Here is a 27,503-nt window from a genome sequence, read left to right as displayed (position 1 = left end):
TGCCATAAAAGGTCATATATATATTACAATAAAGAATCATTTTATTACCATATTTCCATCTTCCATTTCATGAGTAAATTATTACTTACTGAATTGGGCATGTATTCTAGCCCTTCTTATTATTACACAAAACCTTTTCACCCACCAACACAACCTTCTATTGAATAATAATAATAGCAGCATACTAATTGAAACCTAATTACATATATATTAATATATGCACTATATAGGAACTTGTGTTCTCATCAAGGACCCAAATCCACAAGGAGAAAATCAAGAGGGAGAAAAAAGAAGATAAAAAAAAAAAAAAAAAAGATGGCAAAACCAAACCCATATAATATAACAGCTGCTATTAACCATTCAAGTAAATTTGGCCTTCATATTCCGTTGACTTTTTACATCTTTGGAATTTCCTGTGCATCTGTAATCAAGGCATGATCTATTAGTATGTCAATAAATAATGTTGAAAGAAATTAAGTAAACTAATTAAATGGTTAACTTAATTGCAAGTATGCAAAAATATGTCAACCCTAACCAAAAGGAGAATCATGGGAGACTAAAAAGAAGAAGCTTCAAAAGACAAAAAGGACGGGGGACAATAAAAGAAATAATGGTTTCCATGGATTTAATTATTTATTATTTGGTGTTTAAGATTTGAAATCACATGGGGGAAGGAGAGGGAGAAGCTGCTGACCATGACTACCAGGTCCAAGGACTCTGTTGGGTCATGACAAGGTCTGAGGTCATCACAATAGACTAAGAACAACCACACAAGTGAGTTGCTACATCTTTACCTAATACGTTAAGATATTTGGTATACAGGTCATGTCACTTATATGGAGCTCAAAGTCCAATTTTCCACTTTTCCACTTTTCCATCTAATGTGGGATTCTTACTCACGCTTACATACTTACAGACTCCCTGCAACCATGGAAAACATGCAGACAAGGGATTTCGGCTATTGGATGAAGATCAGAAGACTCATATTATGATTTCACCAAATTAGCTTTAAAATATAGCTTGAAATATGAGTCTTTTATTATCGGTAACATCAACATGACAATGAGAACATCAAGAGATACAGATTAAAATTTCCATGATTTAATAATCAGCCTAAGTTAATAAGTGAACATTAAAATTAGCTAGTTATAAGGAATCACAAGAAATGAAGCAATAATCTCACTTTTTGTTTTTGAGTGTTATTGCTAGCATCCAGATGAGGCATTTTATTGACAAGAGGTGAATCTAGAATGCTGTCCAAAGGTTCCAAGCATCCAGCATGCTGTTTCCAGCAATTTTCCTGTCATTCCATTCAAACTTTAGCTTAAAGAGAAATTATGTAGTAATCCATATTTAATGGTTACATGTTATAAAATCTTTATGTCATAACATGCTACAAGAGATGTTAAAGGTCCCATAAATTGAGATACAGAAAATTTTATGCAGAATGTTTTGAATACAGGTTGATTATTTAATCAAGTGAAGGCGAGTCATTATTTGAACTTTTAACCAAATCAAATCAATAACAATTAAATATATTTGTTTAATATAAAAATATATATATTAAGCAATGTATTAATATAAAATATTATGAAATTGTACCAGGTTAAATTTTAAATTAACACAAAATAGTCATATTATATATCTTTTAAGATAAAAAGCAAATAATTAAAGGATAAGTTACAACAATTCATCCATACGAATCTTTAACTGACATCAAATTCATCTTTGGAATAATAGCAGAACAGTTTAAAAATGAAAAATAGAAAACCAACAATCCATCGACTTTTGGATTGAACCTACCACTTACCAGTCTAGTTGGTTTTCTTTATATTTAATATATGCCTAAATGTGGAAAATAAGAAACGTGAAACTTTCAAATATGGTGCTGCTGCCACTATGTAGAAAACTAAAAAGAGAAATTATTACAGTGTTGTGACACTAAACTTGTTTAGTAATTTTTAATTTCAGATTTAGTTCAAAATACTTAAAGCTTAAGCAGTTGTCTTGCCAACAATGATCATCTAAATCTATTTTGGTGACATATGAAGGAAAACCACATTGTATATTTGACTTATTTAGAAAAAAGTAAAGACCTTTATTTTTAAGGTTTAGACTAGTTTCTTAAACCTTAAGTATTCTATTTGTTACATCAATTCTTTATATGTCTAACAATCTAACCTAACATACGCAAATCAGAAGAAAACAAGATAACAAAAAATACTTGGACCTCAACAACCCAAATTCTCCATATTACAATTGCATAACTTAGATCACATATTCACAGATCAACTAAAATAAAACCCTTACTTAGTGCATCATTGGAATCATTTTTATCTCACAAAAGTGATTCAGGATGAAAATTTTGATTTGGAAATATTTAGAATGCTCTCGAGTAGAATTATTTTTGCCTTTAGAATATATTCTAACTTGAAACGGAAATTTAAACTTTATTTTAGAGTATTTTTTCTCCAAATTTGTTTTATAGCCTCAAACTTAATCCTCAACCCATTTTTTATATAAATATATCCAAACAAAAATTATTTTATATTCGACCATCTTTTAATCAATATAAATTTGTCATTACAAAATCAAACACACAATAGTCTACCCACTTTTCTTTATCAATTTTTTTCTTCCCTAAAAAGGTTACATTAGATAATAAAGGGTCCTAAACACATGTTAAAAAATTAAAAAATTTGTATTGAATATAATAGAACGATTTTTAAAGTTTTGTGAAATTGAATATATAAATAAATCAAAACACTTTTTATATTTGGTTCCTTAACCTATATCTTTCCGGTTAGTTGTTAGTATTTTCCTTAAATAATTCCAACTCTTCTGTCACAATTATTTGTAACTCCAAAAGCTCCAATCACAACGCTACAAGAATCATATCGCAAAGCAGAAGAACAATTCAACCCCTCCACACACACTTAAAGTAAACGCAAAAAAAATTCTACTGATCCAACCAAACTTAAACCCATCATCATCACCTTTTAGCATATTTCCTATTTTCTTGACTTAAAAAACACCCAAACAAAAAAAAAGAAAAGAAAAGAAATGAACGCACCTCTTCTTTGCTTAGCAAGAACCTTAGCGGGTTGACCCATCCGGGTACGGGTCAAAGTGTTATCAGGAAGAACCTCACCTTCTTGATGTGGAAACAAAACCCCATCAATCCCTTGCACAGAAATCCTTCCATCAGTATAAATATCAGGGTCAAACAAATAAGCCGAGCCGTCAGCGTGGCCGAATTTAACCGAGCCATCAGCTTCTTGAGCTTCAACCTTATGAGGCAATCGAAGAGTATCATAACGAACCTTCCCGAATCTTCTAACAGCATTATACATACTCTCTTCGGTTTGATACTCAGGGATTAAATGATAGTACATGATTTGTTCTGGTGAACCCGGTTCACTTAACTGGTCTGTGGTTAATTTAGCCATAGCTTCATCATTTGGTGCTAGAACGGTTAAAACGTAACCCTCTGAAACTAACCGACTCATTTCCGTTGCTAATGATGTTAGGTTAACCAGAATATCCGCCATCTCGTTGTAACCTCCGTAGTGGATTAGTGTTTGGATGAAATCCTTCACCTGACCCCATTAAACAAAATAATATCTCTCAATTTTGCAAATATTAAATACTGTCGGTTCTCAACGAATTATTCAACAGAATGTAACTGCAATTTTTTTATAACAAATTCACTTTTCATCGCTTAGACTCCGAAACATTAACAGATATATTTCTTTAATTGTAAAATGATTATTAGTTACACTTTACTTAATTGTAATTAAAGATAAAGTTTCCTTATCTAAATTTACCTGAGCCTCGCCGTTGAAGTGGTGGTGGGGTCCACCAGGTCCTGGTGCAGGCGCTGGTGCTAGTGAAGGTCCCGGAGCAAGTGCGTCATAAATTGGTAGAACCGGCGGTGAGCCTGCCTCCTGCGGCGGCGCCGGTTTTTTTAACCGGTGAGTTCTGGGATCAACCTCCGGCGCTCCCTCAGGTTTAATAGCAGCAATGGAGATGAGACTCCGGCGACGATTAAAGTCATCTTGAACGGAGCGTGGAATGAGAAGGCGTTCGATCCCGTGGATAACGCCGTCAGGTCGTGTAACGGCGTCGGTGTGAAGAATCTTAGCGCCGTCAACTGTCCATTGTTGACCGGTTCCGTTTAGAATGAGATTATGCTGAAGCGACAACGTTTTGTGTCGGGTCGACCCGGTTACCGAATTGGATCCAGTGATTCGGATTGGAATGATGTGTGACATGAGTAGAGTCTGAAGAGACTTAAGGTTACGCGGTTCGAGTAGAAACGTTTTGAAGTTCGGGTCGAGATCTCGTTCAAGAGCTTCGTTTTTTGGTGCGAAAATGGTGATGTTGTTTTTTCCAACAGTGTCTTCTAAAGTTTGTAACAGCATCGCTTTTTCAACAAGTTCAGCTAGTTCTGTGTAATGTGAATCAAGTAAAGCCACCAAGATTGAGTTTGAGTTAATCTGAACCGTCGAAGACAAAGAAGATGAAGAAAATGCGAGAAACAGAAGGAAACTTATGAACAACGTGCGGAGCTTGACGACGCCATAGATGCCGCAATCCATAGCCATTTTTTTTCTACAGACAACAACAAAAACAAAAAAGTGATGAGAAACGTTGTACGCTATGGTTTATGTTGTGTACTGTGAAGAAAAGAAAAGAGAGAGCGATGGTAGTTAAATGCAAGGTTTGTTTTTGTTGGTGAGATTGGAGAGGGGTTAAGTGATAAATGTGTTTTGTTGTGTTGTTAATTTTTGATTAAGATGAGTTTAGATGTTAATGGTTGTTACTGTTTTTACCTTGAGGTTATGGGTAAACTAAGGTGTGTCGGTTGCTTTGTGGAACTATTAAGACACGTGGCAGGTTTTGATTGAAGGGGAAGAGTGCGGTGTGTGACTTTGAACTGGATGGGGTCCAGTACCTTCTAACTGCTACCTGGCTCTTGCTCTTTTCTGCTTCTCACACCTCGTGATGAGTTAATGAAAGGTTAAATGAACCAGTTTGGCTATTATTATCAACCAACCTAATTATAATAAGGTCTTCGCATAATTTTTGTCATTCTCCCTCTTATATTTCTTTATTTATTTTCCTTGTCTCTTTCTGTACATTTTCCTTCACCTTTTCTGGGTTGCATAAAACCCTTTTCTTTTTTACTTATAGGACCCAAATCCTCCACCTAAAAATTATTTTTTTGTAACATAGTGCTCCTTTGATTTTAATTATAAAAAACATTACAATTAATCAGCATTATTATTTTAATTTAGACTTAATTGCAGTTTTGGTCCTCCTATTTTAACTGAATCGCGAAAGTAGTCCCCCAATTTTGTTTCTCTCCAGTTCCGGTCCCCAAACAGAATTTTGGTCAAAAATTTAATGAAATTTCATTTTTTAAAGTCGTACTACACCATTTATAATCATAGATTCCAAGTACAATTGTTGCAAATGAGATTTTGAGGCATGTTGTGACTTAAATAAATACAAAAAAAAATGAAATTTCATCAAGTTTTGGACCAAAATTTTGTTTGAGAGACCAAAACTGGGGACAAACAAAATGGGGGGACTACTTTTGCAAATCAGCTAAAATTGGAGACCAATATTACAATTAAGCCTTTAATTTATTATCATGTATATATTTGATGACATGGAAAAATATTAATATTTTAAATGGATGTAAAAAGTTATTTAAGAAATAATTGAACTTTTTTAAAAAGAGGTTGAAAAATATTTTAATAGATAGATACCCTTAGTATGGAGACTATAGAGTAAAAAAAAAAGATTGAATTGGAAATGAAGTTACTCTTTAACAACAACGATTCCGCACGCAGAGGACGAGTTTAGTGGTAAAAGGCGTTGAATAAATATTCTATGCATGTTGCATGATTATTATGTTAGTTAATTAATATATAAATCAGACATCTTTTCTTGGTGACCTATGGATCATCGATCGGTTGTGTTGCCCAATTTGCTTCCACCCGTTTATACGCATAAATTGATTGAATTTATGTGATGGTTGTGTTTAAGTTTTAGCTAAATTAATAAATATTGATACGATTAAATTTAATTTTTAAAATATATCTAAAATTTTATAATTATATAAATTAATTATGATTATTTTAAGATAAAAAATACACACAATGTTTTATAAATCTTAATTATTTAAATTAAATTGACAATTATTATTTTTTATTAAAAATGACAATACAAACTTAAATTCGTTAAAATTAATAATAAAACCCATAATCAATTGGCAAGAGGTCTTCAAAATTAATTTATTATTTGTATAACTTAATGGTTTAATGTAAGATTAATGACTAAAATTTATTACTGCATATAACTTATACGACAAGTAATTAGAGTTCAAATTAACGTAGCATTAGCTAAGCTGTTTCTATGAACTGTATTGTACACAGTATGTACCAAGAAACTAAACCAACACTCGAAAACAACATTTGGAATTACCAATACAAAACATTCTAGAAAGAAAAAAAAAGCTTTACATACTGGGTTGCAAAAACGAAACAACTTGGTTGGTACATAAAAAGTTAGTTACTTATTAATTGTTAATTAAAAAGAAGAATGAAGACAAAGTGCAATGAAGAGATTGGATAATTAATATTATTTGGAAGAATAGATTTAGAAGGAAAGTAAGTGGAGAAGATTGTAAATAGAAATAATTAAGGGATCTATACTTTAGTTTGTTTTCTTTTTTCCATTAGCTAGCTAGCAAATACGAGTGTTCAATGTGTGAAATATGACTTGTCCCCCACCGGAAGGGCTGTTAATATGTCTAAGGATATTTCTTGCTTTATCTTAACTTTTATCTTCTCATGAATGTGATGGTAGAAATTAAACTTGGAAATAATATTTGATTGATGTGGAAATAAATCCTTCATTTATTAATTTTTTCTTTAATTTGTTCAAGGGTTTTTGTTTTGTTTTTATCCTAGATATTGCTCTACTATATTATACCATAAAACAATCCCTTGAAATATTGAAATTTATTAAAAAATTGAGTTAGATAAATTTTTAGTTTCTAAAATTTAATATTTTGTTTTTAGTCTTTATATAAAATTTATTTATTTTTTAGTCTTTAAAAATTTTATTTTTTATTTTTATTTTTAAGTCAATTCATTTTAATTTTTTTATTTATTTTTTACAGATTTGTTTAGAAATTTATAAGAATTACTAATAAATTTAGAATTTTTAAAGAAAATATTAATAAATTTTTAAATACTTATAAACGCTTAAAATTTTATATTTAATTAATCTTTTGTATAAAAATACTAAGTTTTTTTGTAAATAAGATATTTATAATTTTTTTATTATCAGTGTAAAAAATCATTTAAAAATTATAAAAATATACGTGAGTTAACTTAGAAAATGAAAGCGAGAATTTTTTCGGAATAATTTAAGAAAACTTCATATTAAAGGGCAATTTTTTAGAAAGACTTTTATTTAGGCATGAACACAATGTACGAGTGCCGATTCTTGGGATTTAAGTGTCCTGGACAAATACAAAAAATTCATTATTTAATTTTTTTACTTTAATTATTAATAATTCAATTGTGATCAAGATTTTCAAAAAATCATTTTTATTTGTAAAAAAAATGGATAAGAATTGAAACAAGACTTGATTTTAATAATCTTAATTAAAAAAAAATCCTATAATGTAAAAGTTGAATGAATAATTAATATTATTTAATAAGATGGGCATACATTGAGAAAAAAACAACTAAATGTCATCAAGTAACTCAATAGTATATAGTTTGATGTTAATTCAATTGAATAGAGGTAGACTTCTAATTCTTCAAACAAAATTTCACAATTAAAATTAAAAGAATTATCACATTTTTACAAGTTTCAAAATGTTTACATTTACTTTAATTTATGTTACTATGAAATAACGATCTAACATTTAATTGTCCTTTAAGACTTTCACACATGGTATGTGCCTATGGGTTAAGTTTCTCTCAAGTAATAACAATGTAATGTAATGTTGTACAATTTTGAATTTGTAAGGGCATAGATTGATTAAGGTTTGTAAACTTAAACCTCATTAGCACTTAATTACATCAATCACCATTTGGAAGTAAAGACATAACTATGATAGAATAGTAGGCATATGGCGTGAAGAAGTTTCAAAAATAGCTATGGCACAATTACCTTACACTAACAAAGTCACATAAAATGAAATGGCTATAGTTTTTGGCACAAAAAAGGACAAGTGGAAGTGATTGGGAACGTAATTCTATAATCAAGTATTTGGTAGATGGTAGAAGAATCCATTATTATATAATTAACAATGATGTTGGTCATAATATTAAATGAGTTTGGTTTAGTGTATCCTTCAGCAGTTAGGTACAGGAGAGAGGCATCGAGGGAAAGTGTTAAGTCCTTTTTTTCGTTGACCAAGTCTTATACACATTTATCTCCCATTCTTTTTTTTTTACATAGAAAAATATTAGTGGTTGTCCCTTCAATACAACTTAAAAAATAATTTTAGAGATATATTAGAGTGTCATTTCGAACATAAAATGTCTATATTTCTCTATATTTAATGTGTGTATTTCTCTACTATACTCTTTAAAAACTAATAATATTAGGGGATAGTAATTTATTTGAGAGAGAAGAAATTGATTAGATGTAGCAATTGAAGCCTTAGACCTTCTTATGAAACTCCTTTGATGTTGTAACTCATATTATCGAACTTTTAAATATTTCCTTCTTTTTTAATTTGTACTATAGTGTAAGTAACATGTGACAAGCACAAGTTAGTTTTCACTCATAAAATTATATATTATTAATTAACTGGATTGTGATGTGCAATTTTATTTATGATATTATTGTTTTAATTTGTGTTATATTTCACTCTAAATTTAAAATAAATATAATGTGCAAGTAAAATGGTATATCATTTCACTCTAAATTTTAAATAACTATATTTGAATCAATTAAAAATATATAACTAAACTTTGAAGCAATATTTATTTTGAGTATGATATCAATATTTGTAAAAAAAAATAAATTATTAAGTTAATACAGACCAAAAAAGTATTAAGTTAACTAAACTTTGTTGGATATGATGGTATAAGTGACTTGTGAGATACATCCGAAAAAATGATCAAAGTAGATATATTTTCTTGTAAAAAATAAATATTATAATAAGAATTTATTAATTTTAATTATAAACGTGAAGATTAATAGGTGTTAAAACTTATTTATCTATAGAAAAATAATAAAAGAAATTTTTGTGCAAAATGATTTGTTTAATGCAATTTCCTCATCTATATGTCCTTGTAAAATGTTCATTCTCGTACCTTGTTTTATTAAATTTTAAATTTTATTTGAATATTTTTTTTAAAACTTTATGTACCTTGTAAAATTTTATTGATACTTTTTTTTTTAATTTTATTAAATTATCTAAAGAAAACAAACTTTTTTACATTATGATTGTATTTAGATAATCTTTATATCAAAATGTATGTATATAAAATGGTGGAATCTACATAAATTAAAAAAATATATATATGTTAAAAAGAGTGTTGTTAGGACTACTGGTAAATAAAATAAAGTAACAATTAGTGGTAGTGGCTTTCAGTTTTTTTTTTTTTACGTATATATATATTTTTGGATTTCTAATTGTGTTAATTCATAATTTTTTTGTCTGTCAATTTTAAATTCAAAAATATAGTTATCTAATTTTTAAATTTTTATTTACAACCGAATTTTAGCCTTATTTTCATTGATAAAAAATACATTTAAATTTAAATTATTTTTACAAATGCCGTGGCTTTTGACTCCCTTGATAAATCACAACCGAACCAAACTAAAACATGATGATTAGGATAAAATAACAGCCTTCAATGCTATAAAATAATTTGGGAGTAAATGGTTGATAAACAAAATAAAAAAGCTCAATATAGAGAACTTCGAATAGATGAAGAAATTTCACATAAGAATAAATAAATTAGGTGATGTTGTCATCGTGATGGCTCATCGCATGCAATAAGTAAAAGTATCGGTGATTATACTTTTTTTATTTATAGATAACCATATATTAATTATATTCTGACTCACATTTTGATTTACCAAGTTTTTCATTCTTTTTTTTTACTCATGAATTACTCATTCTCTAAGGTATTAAATCCTAGCTTTTTATCTATATTCGGAAGAAGAAGAAAATTGGTATAAATGACATGTCCCTTTTCTAAAAATAATCAAAAGAAATTCCAATTGACAATTATATATGGTAAATTTTTATAATTGTAATTGATAATAAAATAATAATAGATGACATTTGTAATTGAGTTCCTATTTGATGTGTATAAAAATGTAATTTCCTTGAATAAAGAAAATCTTCAATAACTTTGATAGATGTGAAGATGTTTGTGGAGATTTTTAAAAACTAATAAAACAAAATGATATAATGGTATGATTTGATTTTCATTTGGTAATAAACAATGTGTGATGCCTTTTTATTATATTTTATGAATGCTAATGTTTTTTTTAAAATTTGCATGTAATAATGTTTTTTTATTTTTCATAAATTTTTTTCTTTAAAAGTAATTATATCTGAGACAAGTTGAACACTATAAATATTCTTTTTAGTCGATACTCAAATATTAGTTCACTACACTTTGAGAATATAATAAAATATATTTTTTATTGTAATAATTTTTTTATATGAACATGAGTCCGTTTGTTAATTTTTGGGGGTACCATACTAGTATTATATCATTTATAAAATTTTGTTAAATATTTTAATAAATATTTAAGTATTAAAACTATCATTATGTAATTTCTTTTTACAATTGAAAATTGAATTACTTTAATTTCAAATTTATTGCAATTAACTTATTCATTTTTATTGCAGACAAAATTTTATTTAGTATTTAATCGATTAAAGCACAACAATTTAATCATAAACATCATACACAAAGATAAATAACACAAACATCTCAAAATATCTGAAAGATAATCAATTTTGGCAAACAAAAGATCACAACCTAAATTCCATGTAGCGCCGCCTCGAAGAATCACCAAATGGAGTGTATGTATCATTATCGACCCAACCTCTAGTAGAGTGATAATTCTTCATTATATACATTTTTTTTATTGTTTAGTCTTTGATTATCATATTTATATTTAAGCATTAGTTAGTTTTAAGAGTTATTTGATATAGTTTGATAATTTTAGTTCTTGAATTTAATGACATGTTTATTATTTTATTTTTTAGATTAAGTAGATATTTTTTTATAGTTTTATTTTGTTTCATTGTTTTAGTGCAATGTTGAATTTTTGTGAGAATTTGACATGATTTATGTGGGTGTTTTAATCATATATGAAGTTGTAGATGTCCAAATAGAGTCAAATTAGTTTCAAATGATAGCTAAGATCCATAGATACAACTTTAATGCAGACACTTGAACCAAATTAATAATCAAAATAAGGGAAAAATGTAGTAGAAGCTAGACCCCGCAAAATTGTTGTGCGCGGGAGCACAATTGCCTGTGCCTAAGACACACTTTGTTTTTAAATAATTTTTTTGTCCTGCGAGGCCTGGAGCGTCTCTAGTGTCTGCTGGAGCACATAACGTGTTGTTGAATGAATAAAATTGCAATTTTATCACTTTTTGGAGATTTTTTTTTTTTTTTTCTGGTTTGGAGACTAGAGACTTGTGTCGTATCATAGGCAACTTAGAGGAGAATGATTCTAACACCATCGAAGGAGTATTCTCAAGAATTATTCATGAATAGTTATTGTAATCTTTCTTTAATCTCTATTTTTTGTTCCTTTGTCATGAGTAACTAAACTCGTGGTGTTAAGGATGAGTATAATTTGATGAAATCTCTTGACGCGTGATTTGATATTTGGTTTATTGAATTGTTTTTCTTATTTTTGTGTTCATTGCTATTTATCGATTAATCACCTTTAAATTGATTTACAATTTGTATTTTAAAATGAAAAGTGTACTTTATGAATGTTTGAGATAAGAAATTCATGATTTTGCACACGAGGAATGAACATAGACACATAAAACCAATTGGGATATATGCAAAGGCAATAGATCAATACTAGTATTCTTGTTCATTTATACGTAATTTTAATCTTAAATTCACTAAGAAATTATGGGTTATTTAATGATTAAAGGTTCTATTGGTAAGCAATTAGATCACAAATATTAGAGGGAATTCGGTAACAATTCAATAGTCATAGTCAAATTAATTATTCACAGTAGAAATCTAATTTAACTCACCCCTAAAACTTTTCATTATTACTAGACGTTTACTTGTGGGATGTATTGGTCGCTAAAAAATTTGTACGAGAAAAGATGACAATAATATAATAGTTTTTAATTTAAAATATAAGAAATAAATAAAAAGAACAAGCGTAAACAAATATACAAATTTTGTAAAAAAAAAAAAAGTATATTTTATATTTTGAAACATTTTTTTATAAACTACATTTGAGGTGACGTTGGTATCTTGATCTTCATCGTGAACTATTCATATCTTCAGAGTGGCTTATAGATAAACTCGTACATGTTTCAAAGACTGTGACTTTTATTAATAGACGTTGAAAAAGAAGTGATTAAAGTAAATTGTCTCAGTTGAAATTTAAATGAAATTTTGATATCCAAATGTGTCAATAAAATCTAAATATATAAACTTTTGTTTTGATATTCCTTCATAAAATTGAATTTTGTTATTATATGATTTGAATTGTTTGTGTGAAACCCTAATAGCATATTATTATAAATAATAAATTGAAGAGAATGGAAAGGTGTGATTGAAGATTGGGGAGAAGAAAGAAGATGGGAAAAAGTCGGTCGCGAGTAAAACCATTACCTAGACGTATTAAAATTAACGTTTTTAGCTCTTGTTATCGTTCTCATTTAGTTAATCAATTGAATATACTTTCTCATATTTTTATCCATTTTAATTTATCTCTAAAATACATGATTTCTCTGTTTATGGAATTCATTATTTTGCACCGTTCTTCTTCACTGTAAATCTGATTTGAGTGAAACCAACGTCAAAATCACTTTATGAACAATGATTATATTATCCACTGATTATTTTTCAATTTAGGATAATTTAATTTAACTTAATTTCTAAATTTACATTTTTAGAGTGTGTTCTCATAATTTATTTTTTTACATTTATCCATAAATTGTCGAGTTAGATCGACTGTAGACTTGTATTCATGAGAATATTATAATGTTTTTTGCGTGTAGACTTGTATTCGCGTGTGAAAACGTCGAAATAAAGTAAGAGGTGGAAGATCGTTTGAATTCATGAGAATATTATAATGTTAGATGAACTGAAAACCGTATGTTCCAATGATTCAGTTGTGGCTAGCTACTTACGACAGTATCCATTTGAAGAATAAATTAATTAATGTGTAAATATAAAAATTGTGAGATCAAAATATGAAATAAAAATATTTATAAGGCGTTAATTGATTTAATTTCGTTAAATGTGTGATATTTAATATTATTGTGATATTGAGTGTCAAATTAATTTTGTACATATGTTTTATTAGACGAGTTTATGTGATGTAATAATAAAAGATAGGTGCATTATGATAAGTTTATGTGATGATAATGATGTATAATTAATGATAGTGATGTTATAAAATTGTGATAAATTATGTGCTGATGATGATGCATGATTAATGACAGTGATGTTATAAATTTGTTATGAGAATATTGAAGTAACCCAAAAGTTGATGAAATAGTGGCGATTCCAACTTGTGTTTGAGATGATGGTCTTAATGTAGTATCATAGGCCAACGAGCAGAGTAACTAGAAGTTATTTCTTTAAATTGAAGATTATCTTGTCATCATATAGGTAGGACCTGACAAGCCTAGTAATATTGGGAAAGTACAAATGAATGAGGTTGATTGTGGTAGTCTACTGTGTAGTCTTAAGGTAAGATTGTTAGACCTTTGAGGTATTCGGGTGGAGAATTCCTAGGTGACTTTGAGGTAGCTCTTCAAATATCGGGAGTTACCATACAACATACGTTTACCTGGATTGTCGCGTATATGCGTCTCAAGTTGAGTTGAGGGGATCTATGATGATAATACCAATTTAAATTGTATGTCCACTCACATGGTAACATAGTATCAAGCCTTTTTACCAAATACTTTAAAGTTAGAATGATACCAATAAATAGTATATATATTGACCAAAGAAAAATATTACTAATTCTTACAAAATTCATAATTAAAATGAATAAACTAATCCAAAATACATAATAACTTTTACAAATTACAAATGTCATCTATGAGATTTAATATATAAAATCTGTTCAATAATTTTTTCATTGTCAACATTATGAAATATGTCACTCTCAATACATGAAACTAACAAATTATTTAATTATTCATCCTTTATACGATTGTGCATTTCATTATTCACAAAATTCATGGTAGATAAACATCCTGCAATATTTGCAGTTGTCACGGGTAAAATTAAAGCTAACATTAAAAGTAAGTAATTAATTATAGCATTGCATACACAATATTTTTTTCTAGTTGTTGTAGAACATGAAGGTTTTATCGTGCTTAAAATAAAAAAAAAAGTTTTATAAATAAGAAAAATGTTTGCTCATGGGGCAGGAGTCCCATCAACTATATATAGGATCCGCCACTAACTAACACTTTAAATATTTTTACATTATCAGCCAATCGTAACTGTATAATTATTAAAAAAAAATATTTTTATTATAATTACTTAAAAAATCACAATCATAAATAGTTATATATATAATAATTAAATTTTATAAATTTTGTAATTATTTATAAAGTTTAGTGTTATATTTATTTATTAATAATTTAGTTTAACTATAATTGAACCAATTAAATCAAGACCTGCATGTCTCACCAATCAATTCGATTTTGAAAATATTGGTACTAGAATAATTAACATGTGATGTATTTTTAGCACATTGAACTTTTTATATTGGATCTTCAATCACAAAAGTTAGATTCCCATCACTTGTCAATTTCAAGTGGCTCAAGTATTGATTTTTTCATTTTTCACATATTAACTTTCTTCATAGAGACTTTGTTAGGGGGTTGGCCAAATACATAATATTTAGACACAAATATTTGAACACGCACAAATATAAAAAAAATAAAAGATAAAATAATTAAGTGATATGGTTAAATTACTTCTCAATTAATAATTTTTGTTTTGTAAGTATGTCAAAAACTTTTTTATTTGGGTTTGTGTCTATTCCAGATTTATTCCGACCAACTTTACTCCTCACATCACATTTTTGATGTCTTTGTTTTTGAGTGTCTTCGCAAATGTACTTTAAAATCATTGAGTCTCGAATTCATTTCACTTTATTTTCTTAATAGTGGCAACGACCTCAAATAGTGAAACATATAAAAATGACTTTACATGAATTAAATTTATAAAATTTTTATTTATTATTTATTCCGTCCCCAATATTTAATAAATATTTAATTTTTTTTCTAAATTTTTAATTTTTTAACAAAATCAAAATATATTAAATAGTTTTTTTTTATTTTAAGCTCTTAAAAATCTAAAAATATGTATTAGATAATTTTATTTTTACTTAATTAATAAAGAATAAAAAACTAAACCAACTTAAATTTATTATTTTTAATATGTCTAAAAGGATGGAGGGGTATTCTTTATTAGGAAAATGTTTTTATTTAGTACTTTGAAAAGTTAATAAAAACTGGTACATATTTATTCAGGAAATCCAGTTGGCATATCTTTTTGTGACTCGTTTGTAGTACTCCGGTCTCGTTTGGAAATTTGTCGGTGGCATTGTCACTAGACTACTAGCCTTCAGTCTTCACCATTATTATTTTGTTGTTATTTTACTTTTGTATTACTTTTTATATTTATTAGTAATCACTCACTTTGGCGTATTCTTTAGTGGTTGGCGAGGAATACAGTTCCAGAAGTTTAAATCCCCAAATTACCCTTTTGAAAGTATGTGCTACTTAAATTCCTGCGAGATAGTGAAGGCTGTTGTGGACCATTTTCTATTTGACATTTGTGGACAAATATCTAGTCAAAACAAGCATGCCAATATTTTTGTTTTTTACACAGATCAAAAATTGTACATAAATCCACTTACCATTTTCTTTATAATAAAATATCAAGTCAATTATTGAAAAATAGGATTATTTTTATATTAGTTTTGTTTGTTTTCTTATACCTAAATCAATATTTAAGTATCATTAAGTTATATTTTTTTTATCATTTAATTTTTATGATATTTTGTGGAAGTTTATTTTTCAACCATCTAATTTTATTGTATTTTTATTAATTTTTGACTCTATTTTAGTACGTATTGTGTTTGAATAAGTGACATTTGAATAAATTTTAGTTTTTTAGAAAAAAAATCAAAAATTTGTTACTGTATTTATTATTTAATTATTTTTGCCAAATTAAAAAATTAATAATTGAATGAACATAATTTCTATTATTTAAATGAAAAATGTAATTAGATATAATTATTTTATGGGCAAATGTTAACCTATCCTCCAAGGGTACACCTAAAAATATTAAACATAGACACTTTACCTTAATATTTGTGTAATTAATTCATTGAAAGTTTAAAAAGTTTTTCTTTCAACAGAAAATTTATACTTTTCAAATTTTTAACATGTATCCTAAGAATATATGAAAAAAGACCTTATTTATATTTTGTGCATATAAGTCTTAGTGGATATCCATTATAACTCTCATTAGTGAGTGAATTTATTAATTATTAATAATCTTTAATATGGTATTTCACTTATATATTTATGTCTTATAAATAAAATTTACATCGTAAAATGATACGCTCTACAAAGTCAATAATACAAAATCTCATATATTTTATATCATGATTTTGCTGTTTTTAATTCATTTTATAACAATTTGAACATAGACAAATTCTAATTTAGACACTACATGAAGAAGTTGAATTAGCTAGGGTCTTTCGAAGATTTACTTGCACTTTTAAACCCTTACTAATTAACTATGTTGCATTGGATTTTACAAGGGTCATAATCCTAAGCATTGTCAAATAAAAATTTTGGTAGGGCAAAAGCCCTTAGTAAATAAAAAGCGGGATACAAAATTTCACATTACTTAGGACTAGAGCTAAAGTCCTTGGTAGTGTTCTTTTTCGTTGACTGATGGTCACAACCCTTAAAGACTGACACCACAACCCATTTTCCGATGGCTGAAGTCCTCGCCCACCAGACATGCTTTATGTTGCGCCTTTTCCTCCTTCTCTCACCTCTTCCCTTCTTTTCTTCCTTTCTTCCCGACTCCAATTTTTTTCCTTTATTCTCTTCAGTTTTCTTCTTCATTTCTCTTTTCTTCTCTTCCAATTTTTCAAGCAACATATTTTACTTATCTTATCTTTTTCATTTTCGAGCTGTTTTTTGTATATAATTTATTTATTTTGTTTTTTTATATACCGTTATTATATATTTATGCTTTTTATTGTTTAATATAAAAATATTTTGGTAAAGAGGAGAAAGCGATAAGATAACCCCGATTCTTTACTATTGGTTTAATTTTAAAATTTTGTTTAAATTTGTATTAAAAAATCTTTATTCTAATTTTTATGACCATATATTATTTGTTGATTTTTTTTTTTGTAAATTTTTTTGTATTTTTTTGTGCAAATTTTTTGAAATTTAAAATATGTTAGTTTATTTATATTTGAAAATATGTTAATTTCTATATATTTGAAATTATTTAAAATTTTATTTTATTATTTAAAATATGTATTTTTTTTGTTTATATGTGATTTAATATGAATTCTTATTTGTATTTAAGGAATGAATGTGTTAATTTGTAATAATATTGATATATTAATTTTAGGTGATTAATTAATTATAATAATATTTAGTATTATTATATTTAATATAGTGTTTTAGTTAAACGAGAGAACCAGTTAAATAAGCAAAAAAACAAAAAAAATTACAATCAATTATCGCGGGAGAACCTTTAGTTTTTTGTTTAAGGTTTAATATATAGTATTGATTATGTAAATCCTTTTATTAAAAGAACTATACTCTTTTTTTGAGTTGTGCTCGTTAATATATGTTAAATTTTAAATTATCCGAGTTGGACAATTTGAGAATTAAAAAAAAAAAACTATCAGAATATAGATTATTAATTAAATTTTGATTATTATATATTTTATATAAAATTTTGGTTCCATACATTTTCATTTGTTCTTCTCAGGGTATGCTTGATTGTGATATATGTATTTATAAGTACAAATAAATAATTATAGACAAATTTCAAGAAATTTCCTAATTAATACTCACTTCTAGATATTTCTTACATTTTTTTATAATTAAAGCACTTCTAGATTATTACATAGAAATTCTATATGGTTATGGACTTATCTAATTTCTATCTGCTTAATTTGAAATTTTCTTCTTCATTCCAAGTGTTGCTCTTAGCCTTTGAAAGTCTTCAAATTTTAACGGCTTTGTAAAAATATCTGCAATATGATCTTAAGTCTTCATAAATTTAGGCTCAAATTCTTTCTAGACAATGGATTCTCTAGTGAAGTGGTACCTTGTGTCTATGTGTTGTGATCATGAAACACTAGATTATTTGCAAATGCTTATGTAGACTTGTTGATTATACAAATATTAGTAGCTTCCTTTTGAGGCATATGAAGTTCCTTCAATAATCTCCTTAGTCAAATGACATGACACGTGCAAAATGTTGCTGCTACATACTTTGAATCACATGTTGAAAGCGTGACAATATGTTACTTTTTTGAGCTCCATGAAAAAGCACAGTCCCCCATGAAAATATAAAGTCACTAGTACTATTTCTATCATCAATATCCCCCGCAAAGTCGCTATCACAAAATTCAAAGAGTTTAAAATCATTAGAAGAAGAGTAAAATATTTCATAATCAAGCGTACCTTTAAGGCAACGAAGTATCCTCTTATTAACTTTCATATATGTAGTAGTAAGAGCTTCCCTGAAACGACCTACTACTCCAACCACATATAGAATACCACACGTTGTTCTTCACAATTGATTTGATCTCCTCATTCATGGCCTGTCTCCACTTTTTATCTTTAATTGTTTCGTCATAATTTAATGACTCATTATTCGCCAAGAGACAATACAACTCCTCAAGGTTAAGAGTAACTTCAGTTGACCTTTCATAAATATTTTCTATATCTTTCATTTTACTTGGTCTTTTGCTTAAACTTACATCTAGAGAAGAATGTGAAGAAGGTGGAGTTACATCTTGAACTGGCATTGTGGTTACTTCTTTGAGCTCCATAAAAAAGCACAGCCCCCCATGAAAATATAAAGTCACTAGTACTATTTCTATCATCACTATCTCCTGCAAAGCCGCTATCACAAAATTCAAAGAGTTTAAAATCATTAGAAGAAGAGTAAAATATTGCATAATCAAGCGTACCTTTAAGGCAACGAAGTATCCTCTTAGTAACTTTTATATATGTAGTAGTAAGAGCTTCCATAAAACGACCTACTACTCCAACCACATATAGAATACCAAGTGTTGTTCTTCACAATTGACTTGATATCCTCATTCATGGCCTGTCTTCACCTTTTATCTTTCATTGTTTCGCCATAATTTAATGGCTCATTATTCGCCAAAAGACAATACAATTCCTCAAGGTTAAGAGTAACTTCAGTTGACCTTTCATAAATATTTTCTATATCTTTCATTTTACTTGGTCTTTTGCTTAAACTTACATCTAGAGAAGAATGTGAAGAAGGTGGAGTTTGCTGATCCTTCTTCCTCGTCTTACATGCGAATACGCAATTTTTCATAATTCTCTTTTTTTTAGAAGAGGAAAGTGAAAAGTAAAATAATCACGAGTCTCCCGTTTCTCAAGCTCTGATACCACTTTGTTATAGAAAGAAAAATATTTCTAATAGAAAACTCATAATTTGTTTTATGCTTAATATCAAGTACAATGAGGTATTTGTCGGTACAAATAGATAACTCTAGACAAATTTCTAAAAACTTCCTAATTGATACTCACTTCTAAATATTTTTTATATTTTTTTATAATTAAAATATTTATAAATTTTTACATAGAAATTTTACGTGATTCTAAATTTATATAATTTCAAATTAGTAATAAAAGATCCACCAAGGGCGCTCCAATCCAGTTGTCTGACCAATATTGAGTTATGTGGCCATCAACAATTTGCCAAATTGAGTTGTCTTCTATCTTACCGAAGTAGAGTTGAAAGAAGTTCCCTCCAAAGCCACCAGGGCCTGGAGCTCCATTAGCAGAGAAATTCTATATGGCTTCTTGATTCATGAAACCTGTTTATAATATCCACATCTACTAGAATTCTAGCAATTTTGTGGTGGAACGACCATTGAAGTACATTGGTAGAAAGCTTCTTCAAATTCAAATTTAATAAACATTGGTAGAAAGCTTTTTTGTTACTTTATTTTTATCTTTTATAATAAATGAATAAACGACTAATTATCTATGTCAAATTCAATTTTTGTGTATCTCTCAATATACTTTTTAGTTAAACAAAAAATTTATTAACAGTATATTTTTGAACAACAAATGTTAAGTTTTAAAATTGTTTATGTTTCACCTTTAGAATTGACTATTTTTACCCTTATATTTTAACTTTAGTAAAACTCATCTTTTAAATACCCTGTTATTTTTTTATAATTTTCAATTAGTATTACTATTAAGTGTTTTAACTTTGTTACTATTGAAATAATGTTTAGAGTGATATATTGAAGTCTCAATTATTTTGATATTCATAAATTACATTAGCACAATTGTTTTTTTAATGATTATGATTCCTTTTACTATAAAATTTATTTTAAATTGAGCGGTTACCATTTTTCATTTATTTATTGAACTTGTATTTTTTTTTCTGGCAAATATCAACTGTTAAAAAAAGTTATACGCACACTATTAGAAAAGACTAAAACCTACAATTTTTAAATTTATTTGATATATATGTCATTAAAAATAAAATTATTTTAATAATAAAAAATAAAAAGTCAAATATAAGCAAAATAAAAATAATATTATTTATGAAATTAATTGAAATGAAAATTACAAAAGTGTTTATGTGACATAATATGATTTATGGCTTTGAAAAGAAAAAGAACTAACTAGCACGCCGTCTGTGGGGATCGAACCCACGACCACGTGGTTAAAAGCCACGCGCTCTACCACTGAGCTAAGACGGCTAATTTGAATAGTTTAAGATTAAGTTAAAATTATCCAAATAATAATAATAATAATAGTAATAAATATAATCATGTTTTAGTTACAAAACTTTTTATGTCTTTTTATTTTTGTTTGTTATGATGGTGCATATAATTAAATGATAGTAAAATTAATATAATAATAATAATAGAATTTAATTTAATTTATATTGACAAAATATATAAATTAAATTATTGTTAATAATAATGTATTATGAATATGTAAAAAAACTGCACTATAAATAATTGATCTATTACTCTTATTCATCAAGAAAACATTATAGAGTCAAAATGACAATTCATTACTTTCATCCATTCACCTTTCATATGTTAAACTACAATATAATTAATATGTAAAGTTTATTGATCTATTACAAATTTATATTAGTTCTATTACACTTATTCATTAGTTTCGTATTATTTAATATATATATAAATGTGTTAATGTACTATATATATGTACATATTATTTCATAAGGAAATATCATTTTATATTAACATCTATTAAGAATTCATGATATTAACATATACTCCCCCATCTTGTAATCCGATTTAAAAAGTAACTACAAAATAACTGATTTTCATTCGCGGTAATTATAAACTAACATATCTCTTTTTCTATATAAAAAAAAAAAAAATTATCAATTACAGTTATTTTCTTAGTTTTATTTTTCTTTGAGGCATTTTCTTAGCCGTCTTGTTATAAAAATTTATCCCAAAGAAAAATTCCTCCCAATTTATATTTCCCTTCACAAATCCCTTCCTAACTTCTCCCGTGTCGTTTTCCTGCGTTGGTAATCGCCGTGTTTGTCTTACATTGCAAACACGTCTGCAAACAAAACGCCACTATCATAATTCATAACATATGCTTACAATTATAATGCATCAATCACGTTTTGTTATTTTCATCCTAAGAAGTAAGAATATGCTACGGACACGACACTGATATCACCAATTATAAGGTCACGTATTGTCTCGAATTCTTTTCTCTAGTTGAGATTATGGTTAAATGTGATTTTATCCTATAAAAACATATTGATAGCATTAAATATAATAAAATTTATTATTATTGTCTTATTTATAAAAAATTAAAGATGAATTAATTAATACTACGTATTTAAACAATATAATGGATATGATTAATATATAATAATCAAACAGAATAAAATTCATTGATTATATGACTTTTAAAAAGAATAAGGGTTTAATTTATATACAGCGTAAAGTAAAAAAATTTACACTATTAGTTCATTACATTTGTGGGATTAGTAGTGCATAACAATTAAATTTAAATAATAAAAAATATGTATTAAAAATATAACACTCATAATAATATGAAAAAATTGATAAATTGAATATATTTAATACATAATTGTTATGGGTGTTTATGGTGCAAAAATTAACTTATTTGAACCACATTAATAATTTTATTCAATTTTTAAAAACCACTTTTGAAACAAATTCAGTGCACTTCTGAACCGTTTGAAATTAATATATAAATATAAATCAATTTAATATTTTGAACAAATTTTTAATTAAAATCGATTTCGAACTAGTTTTTCGGAAAAAAGAACTTTGAAATTCTTTTGACAAAAAATATCAATTTTTTTCGAGAAAATAAATGAAAACCTTTTTTGATAAAAATATTTTTAAAAGAAAAAGTTTTGATTATTTTCTGAAAAAAAAAGTTTAAAATTCTTTTGATATTTTTTTTCTAAAAAATAAATATACAAAATTCCTCAGTAATTTTTTTTAAAAAAATAAATGTTTCTTTCGGAAATATTTTCTATATCTTTTCCAGGAAACACAAATTTTAAAATTTTTCTAATTTCTTTTTAATTGAGATTATTATTTTTTAAATTGTTAAATAGTTTTGAATTAAATTTAATTAATTAGCTTGTTTTATATATATATTTCAATTCATAAATTATTTAATTAGTTTAATTTTTTTAATGTAGTGTAATATTAATTATATATTTTATACACCTCTAATCATTGTTGTGTTTAACATCGATGCGTTTCGTACATATGTACGACACAAGCTTGAGTGTCTTGCTAGAGTTTCATCATTGTTAAATATACTTTGGTTATAAAAAATAAAAAAAAACAGAAAAAAGATGTCTAAACTTTTAGTGGACGAATGTCGTGGCGTTCTTCATGTCTATAGCGACGGTTCCATAGTTCGCACCGCAAATCCAGCCTTTAACACCCCTGTTCAAGACGACGGGACTGTTTTATGGAAAGATGTCGTTTTTGACTCAGCTCATGATCTTCAGCTTCGGCTCTATAAGCCAGCTAATTCAACCGTTACCAAGCTTCCAATTTTTTACTACATCCACGGTGGCGGCTTCTGCATCGGCTCACGCACTTGGCCAAATTGTCAAAACTATTGCTTCCAGCTCTCTTCTCAGCTTGGAGTTGTAGTGGTTGCCCCTGATTATAGGCTCGCGCCGGAGAATCGGCTCCCGAGTGCAATTGACGATGGCTTCAAGGCTGTTAAGTGGCTTCAAGAACAAGCTGTGAGTAGTGAGCCGGATTCTTGGTTGAACCACGTGGCTGATTTTAGCCGGGTTTTTATTTCTGGTGACTCGGCTGGTGGTAATATTGCTCACCATTTGGCAGCTCGGCTTGGCTTTGGTGCGCCTGAGTTGGCTCCGGTTAAGGTTAGGGGTTATGTTCTGTTGGCACCGTTCTTTGGTGGAACCGTTCTAACCAAGTCAGAAGCTGAAGGACCAAAAGATGCTTTTCTCAACTATGAACTTATTGACAGGTTGGAAAATTTGATATATGATCTTCATTTTGTATTAAACTCTTTTTTTCATACCAAAACTTTTGAACTTGAATCTTGTGTAGTCAACCCAAATTTCAATAAGATTTCTAGAAAAAATGATTCCATTAATCAATTAATCAAAAGTTTGATCGATTGATAAGTAAAATCAGACCAAGTATTGTTTCTATTCAAATTCAAATTCAATATTTCTCATCGATTTCACTTAGTTAATGACCTTCAAACGGAAGACCATTGGTGGTTCAGATTTGGGGTGACAAACTAAATCAATGCAACTAATTAGATTTTTGCTCTCTATATGTCTAAAAGTAGGATAGAGTTTAAAAAAGAAAATATTAAATGAAAGAAAGGTTAATTGTTAGAAATAGGTAACATGAGTATTAATTAGAGAGTATATCCAACTAAATTACCTAACTTTTGATTAATACTAACAAACATATTAGTGCCTATAACAAACTCCAACTATAATAATCATTTGACTATAAATGGACTAACAATATGTTTAGTGGTAACCAATATGTAAATAGTGTCAAAATTTTTGTGGTTGGAACAATAGTTTGTTGCTAAGTAGTGGAAGGTGTATTTTTTGTTGTACCTTAATATTGAACAGGTATTGGAGGCTTTCCATACCCATTGGGGAGAATACTGATCACCCACTTGTGAATCCATTTGGAGTTCATAGTAATAACCTTGAGACAATTGATCTTGACCCAATTCTTTTGGTTGTTGGAGGAAATGATTTGCTTAAAGACAGGGCAGAGGATTATGCAAGGAGGCTTAAGAATTGGGGTAAAAATATAGATTATGTGGAATTTGAAGGACAACAACATGGATTCTTCACTATTGATCCAAATTCAGAACCAGCTAAAGAGTTGATGTTGGTCATTAAGCAATTCATAGAAAAGTATTCGGGTAATGTTTGAGAACTTCAAACACTTTGCTTTTAATGTATCTTTCTATGTTGAATTGCAATTATAGAACTTTGATTTCATGAGAAGTAATGAAGTTTCAATCTGAATTGGTATTTGCTATTTAGTTCAGTTAACTATGGCACAGTTCTAATGTTATTGCAAGTTTTGTTGCGAGTATTCTCCATTTTTGTGATTTGGATTTGATCAGTTGTGTATTTATTCTCTTTATGACTTGTTGTGCTTCTCTATTGATTTGGTGTTCTATTGCAGGTCATTCGTCTTATTAATTTGGTTGGTAATTTAATTGTTCGTTTCTCCTATCTCTTTGATTGCTTTCTTCTGTGTTGTTGATCTCTTTGTTGTTTCTTCGGTTTGATTGCTCCTCTCTCTAGTGATTCATCTGCTTCGTTGCTTTTCTCCATATTGATTGTTTTATTTGTTTGCTCTTCTCTCATGTGGTTCATCTACTTGGTTGCTTCTCTCTTTGTTTAGTTGGTTTGGTGTAGTTTAGTTTGGTTTATATGATTTAGTTTTGTTTGGTTCTATTTGGTTTGGTTTGTTTCGATTTGTTTCGTTTGGTTTCTTTTTCTCTTGGTTTGGTTCTTCTCTTAGAATCTCTTTGATTCTTTCTATGTCTTTGGTTGTTCCTATCTTTTGATTTTGATATTGGTTGATTTCGTTTGATTTGACATTTAGTTTGAAGGGTTGTTCCAATATTAGGAAATATGTTTAGGATTGAGTCTTTTGTTTGATCGACAAACTCTCGATACTTCATGTTAATGCATCGTGAATTTTAGGGGAGATGTTAAGTAATATGCTATTGGGCTTTTATATTATATATTAAGGGTAGTTTAGTCTTTTAAAGTTATAGTATTTATATCTTATTATTGTATTGTATTAGATGATCATGCTATTCGAATGGAACTCCAACATCTTTTTGTTCTTACTTTTATTTTTCTCTTTTCTATTGATTCATTTGGTTAATAGTTACGTCGTCATAATGGTAAGATGATCATATAATCCTCTCATATTAAATTTAAAAATAAGAGGATTTAAATCTATTTGATTCCATTAAACTTTTATATCAAAATATAATAAAATTTATGTTTTTTGAAAGACATAACGAAGGCCGTAATATGCATGAGCTTTCATCAAAGATGTATGTGAAAATGGCTATGGTGCAGTTACATTGCATTGTAATTAAGTTGTATAAAAGTGAGATGGTGAATTTGTTGTAAGTTGATGTAAGCAACAATGATCAAGACTAATAAACAACTGCAAAGTAGAGTGAACTTACAAAATAGACAACTGATAAGTAAAACTAGAGGCATAATCTTGTCCTTAAAGATTTATGAGTCTGATATGTATAAATACTTCAGGGTATAATAAATACATCCCTAATGCAATAAAGGTAACAAAATAATAAGGATTAAAATCAAAACAAGAGATATAAGAACAACAGAGAAGGAAGAAATGTATTTCCGGTAGGTTTTTGGACATGGTAACTGAGAGAGTATTTATAAACTCATCAAAATGATTGTTTAACGATAGAGTCAAAATCGATAGAGGGTATAATAAAACATTTAGTGAACGAAATTTAGAGACAAGTTAGACATCAAGTGGTTTTAAGAATGTTAAGATAAAACCAAAGGAGACCCGATTTCGGGGGTAAGTTCTTTCAAATTCAAAAATATCTTAAAATTAATTAATAGGTTGGACCAAAAAGTTGAGACACCTATTTATCATGAGCGCAAAAGAGAAATCAGATCACTTACATTAAAATAAAGCATTTTGGTCTATTCTTTGTGCACGGGGAGTTCACTCTTCTTAACTATTTCAAATCTTATCAAATTAGTAAATAAAGACGTTACAGTTCATAAAATTATTCTATAAAAAAATTGTAACTTTTGAAATATTTCAAATACAGTATCTTTAATTTGGACCTTTTGCAAGTTTTGGTTCATTATGGACTTATATAAATAGCCTACTTGTGGATAAATTTCAGTTTTATATGTGCTTATACATCCCACAGGCCACAACATATATTTGAAAATAAGATAGTATTTCATAACTTATCAGAAATATAAAATACAGCAAATCCCTAATAAATGTCTTCGTGGCATTTGTTAGTGATCGAAATTTAAAAATATAGCATTGAAAGTTTATGTATTTAATTTTTTTAATATAAAAATTATTTATTTTATTCTTTGAAATATATACATTTAATAAAAGGAGACTATAATTGGATATAAAATGTGACATAACAAAAGGGGTATAGTACAAAATACAGATTGATTGTGTGTATAGATATTCTTTAATTTTTTATAAGTCATATACTGATAATAAAAATCATTATATTTAATGCGATATTAATCTTTTCATTATTTTTTTATACATATTAATCAAATTTCTTTTTATTAACATTAATCAATTCATCTTAGATATTACGCCTAAGATAATAATTATAAATTTTATTATGTTTAATGCAATTAAATTAATATTAATATTAACATTTT

The 27,503-nt window shown here is 27.7% G+C and overlaps 2 protein-coding genes and 1 non-coding gene across 3 annotated transcripts; 1 reads left to right on the top strand and 2 right to left on the bottom strand.

Annotated features, from left to right (window-relative positions):
* Window positions 1-4,751, bottom strand: LOC101513517 (fasciclin-like arabinogalactan protein 15). Its single transcript, XM_027335779.2, has 4 exons — window positions 3,828-4,751; window positions 3,074-3,599; window positions 1,184-1,300; window positions 1-421 (listed from the first exon to the last, which is right to left on the bottom strand). The coding sequence occupies exons 1-3, from the start codon at window positions 4,605-4,607 to the stop codon at window positions 1,227-1,229; spliced, it is 1,380 nt and encodes a 459-aa protein (XP_027191580.1). The 5' UTR covers window positions 4,608-4,751; the 3' UTR covers window positions 1-421; window positions 1,184-1,226.
* Window positions 4,752-21,198: 16,447 nt separating this feature from the next.
* Window positions 21,199-21,270, bottom strand: TRNAK-UUU (transfer RNA lysine (anticodon UUU)). Its single transcript has one exon. It is a non-coding gene; the product is annotated as a tRNA-Lys (tRNA).
* A 2,051-nt stretch (window positions 21,271-23,321) lies between these two features.
* On the top strand, window positions 23,322-25,220 carry LOC101513826 (strigolactones hydrolase CXE15-like). Its single transcript, XM_004506191.4, has 2 exons — window positions 23,322-24,058; window positions 24,687-25,220. The coding sequence occupies exons 1-2, from the start codon at window positions 23,406-23,408 to the stop codon at window positions 24,997-24,999; spliced, it is 966 nt and encodes a 321-aa protein (XP_004506248.1). The 5' UTR covers window positions 23,322-23,405; the 3' UTR covers window positions 25,000-25,220.
* The last annotated feature ends 2,283 nt before the right edge of the window (window positions 25,221-27,503 follow it).

The sequence above is a fragment of the Cicer arietinum genome, chromosome 6 (genome assembly GCF_000331145.2).
Source record: "Cicer arietinum cultivar CDC Frontier isolate Library 1 chromosome 6, Cicar.CDCFrontier_v2.0, whole genome shotgun sequence".
In the NCBI taxonomy this organism is placed as follows: domain Eukaryota; kingdom Viridiplantae; phylum Streptophyta; class Magnoliopsida; order Fabales; family Fabaceae; genus Cicer; species Cicer arietinum.
Note: the sequence above shows the minus strand (reverse complement) of the source record. Positions and strands in the feature narration are given on the sequence as shown.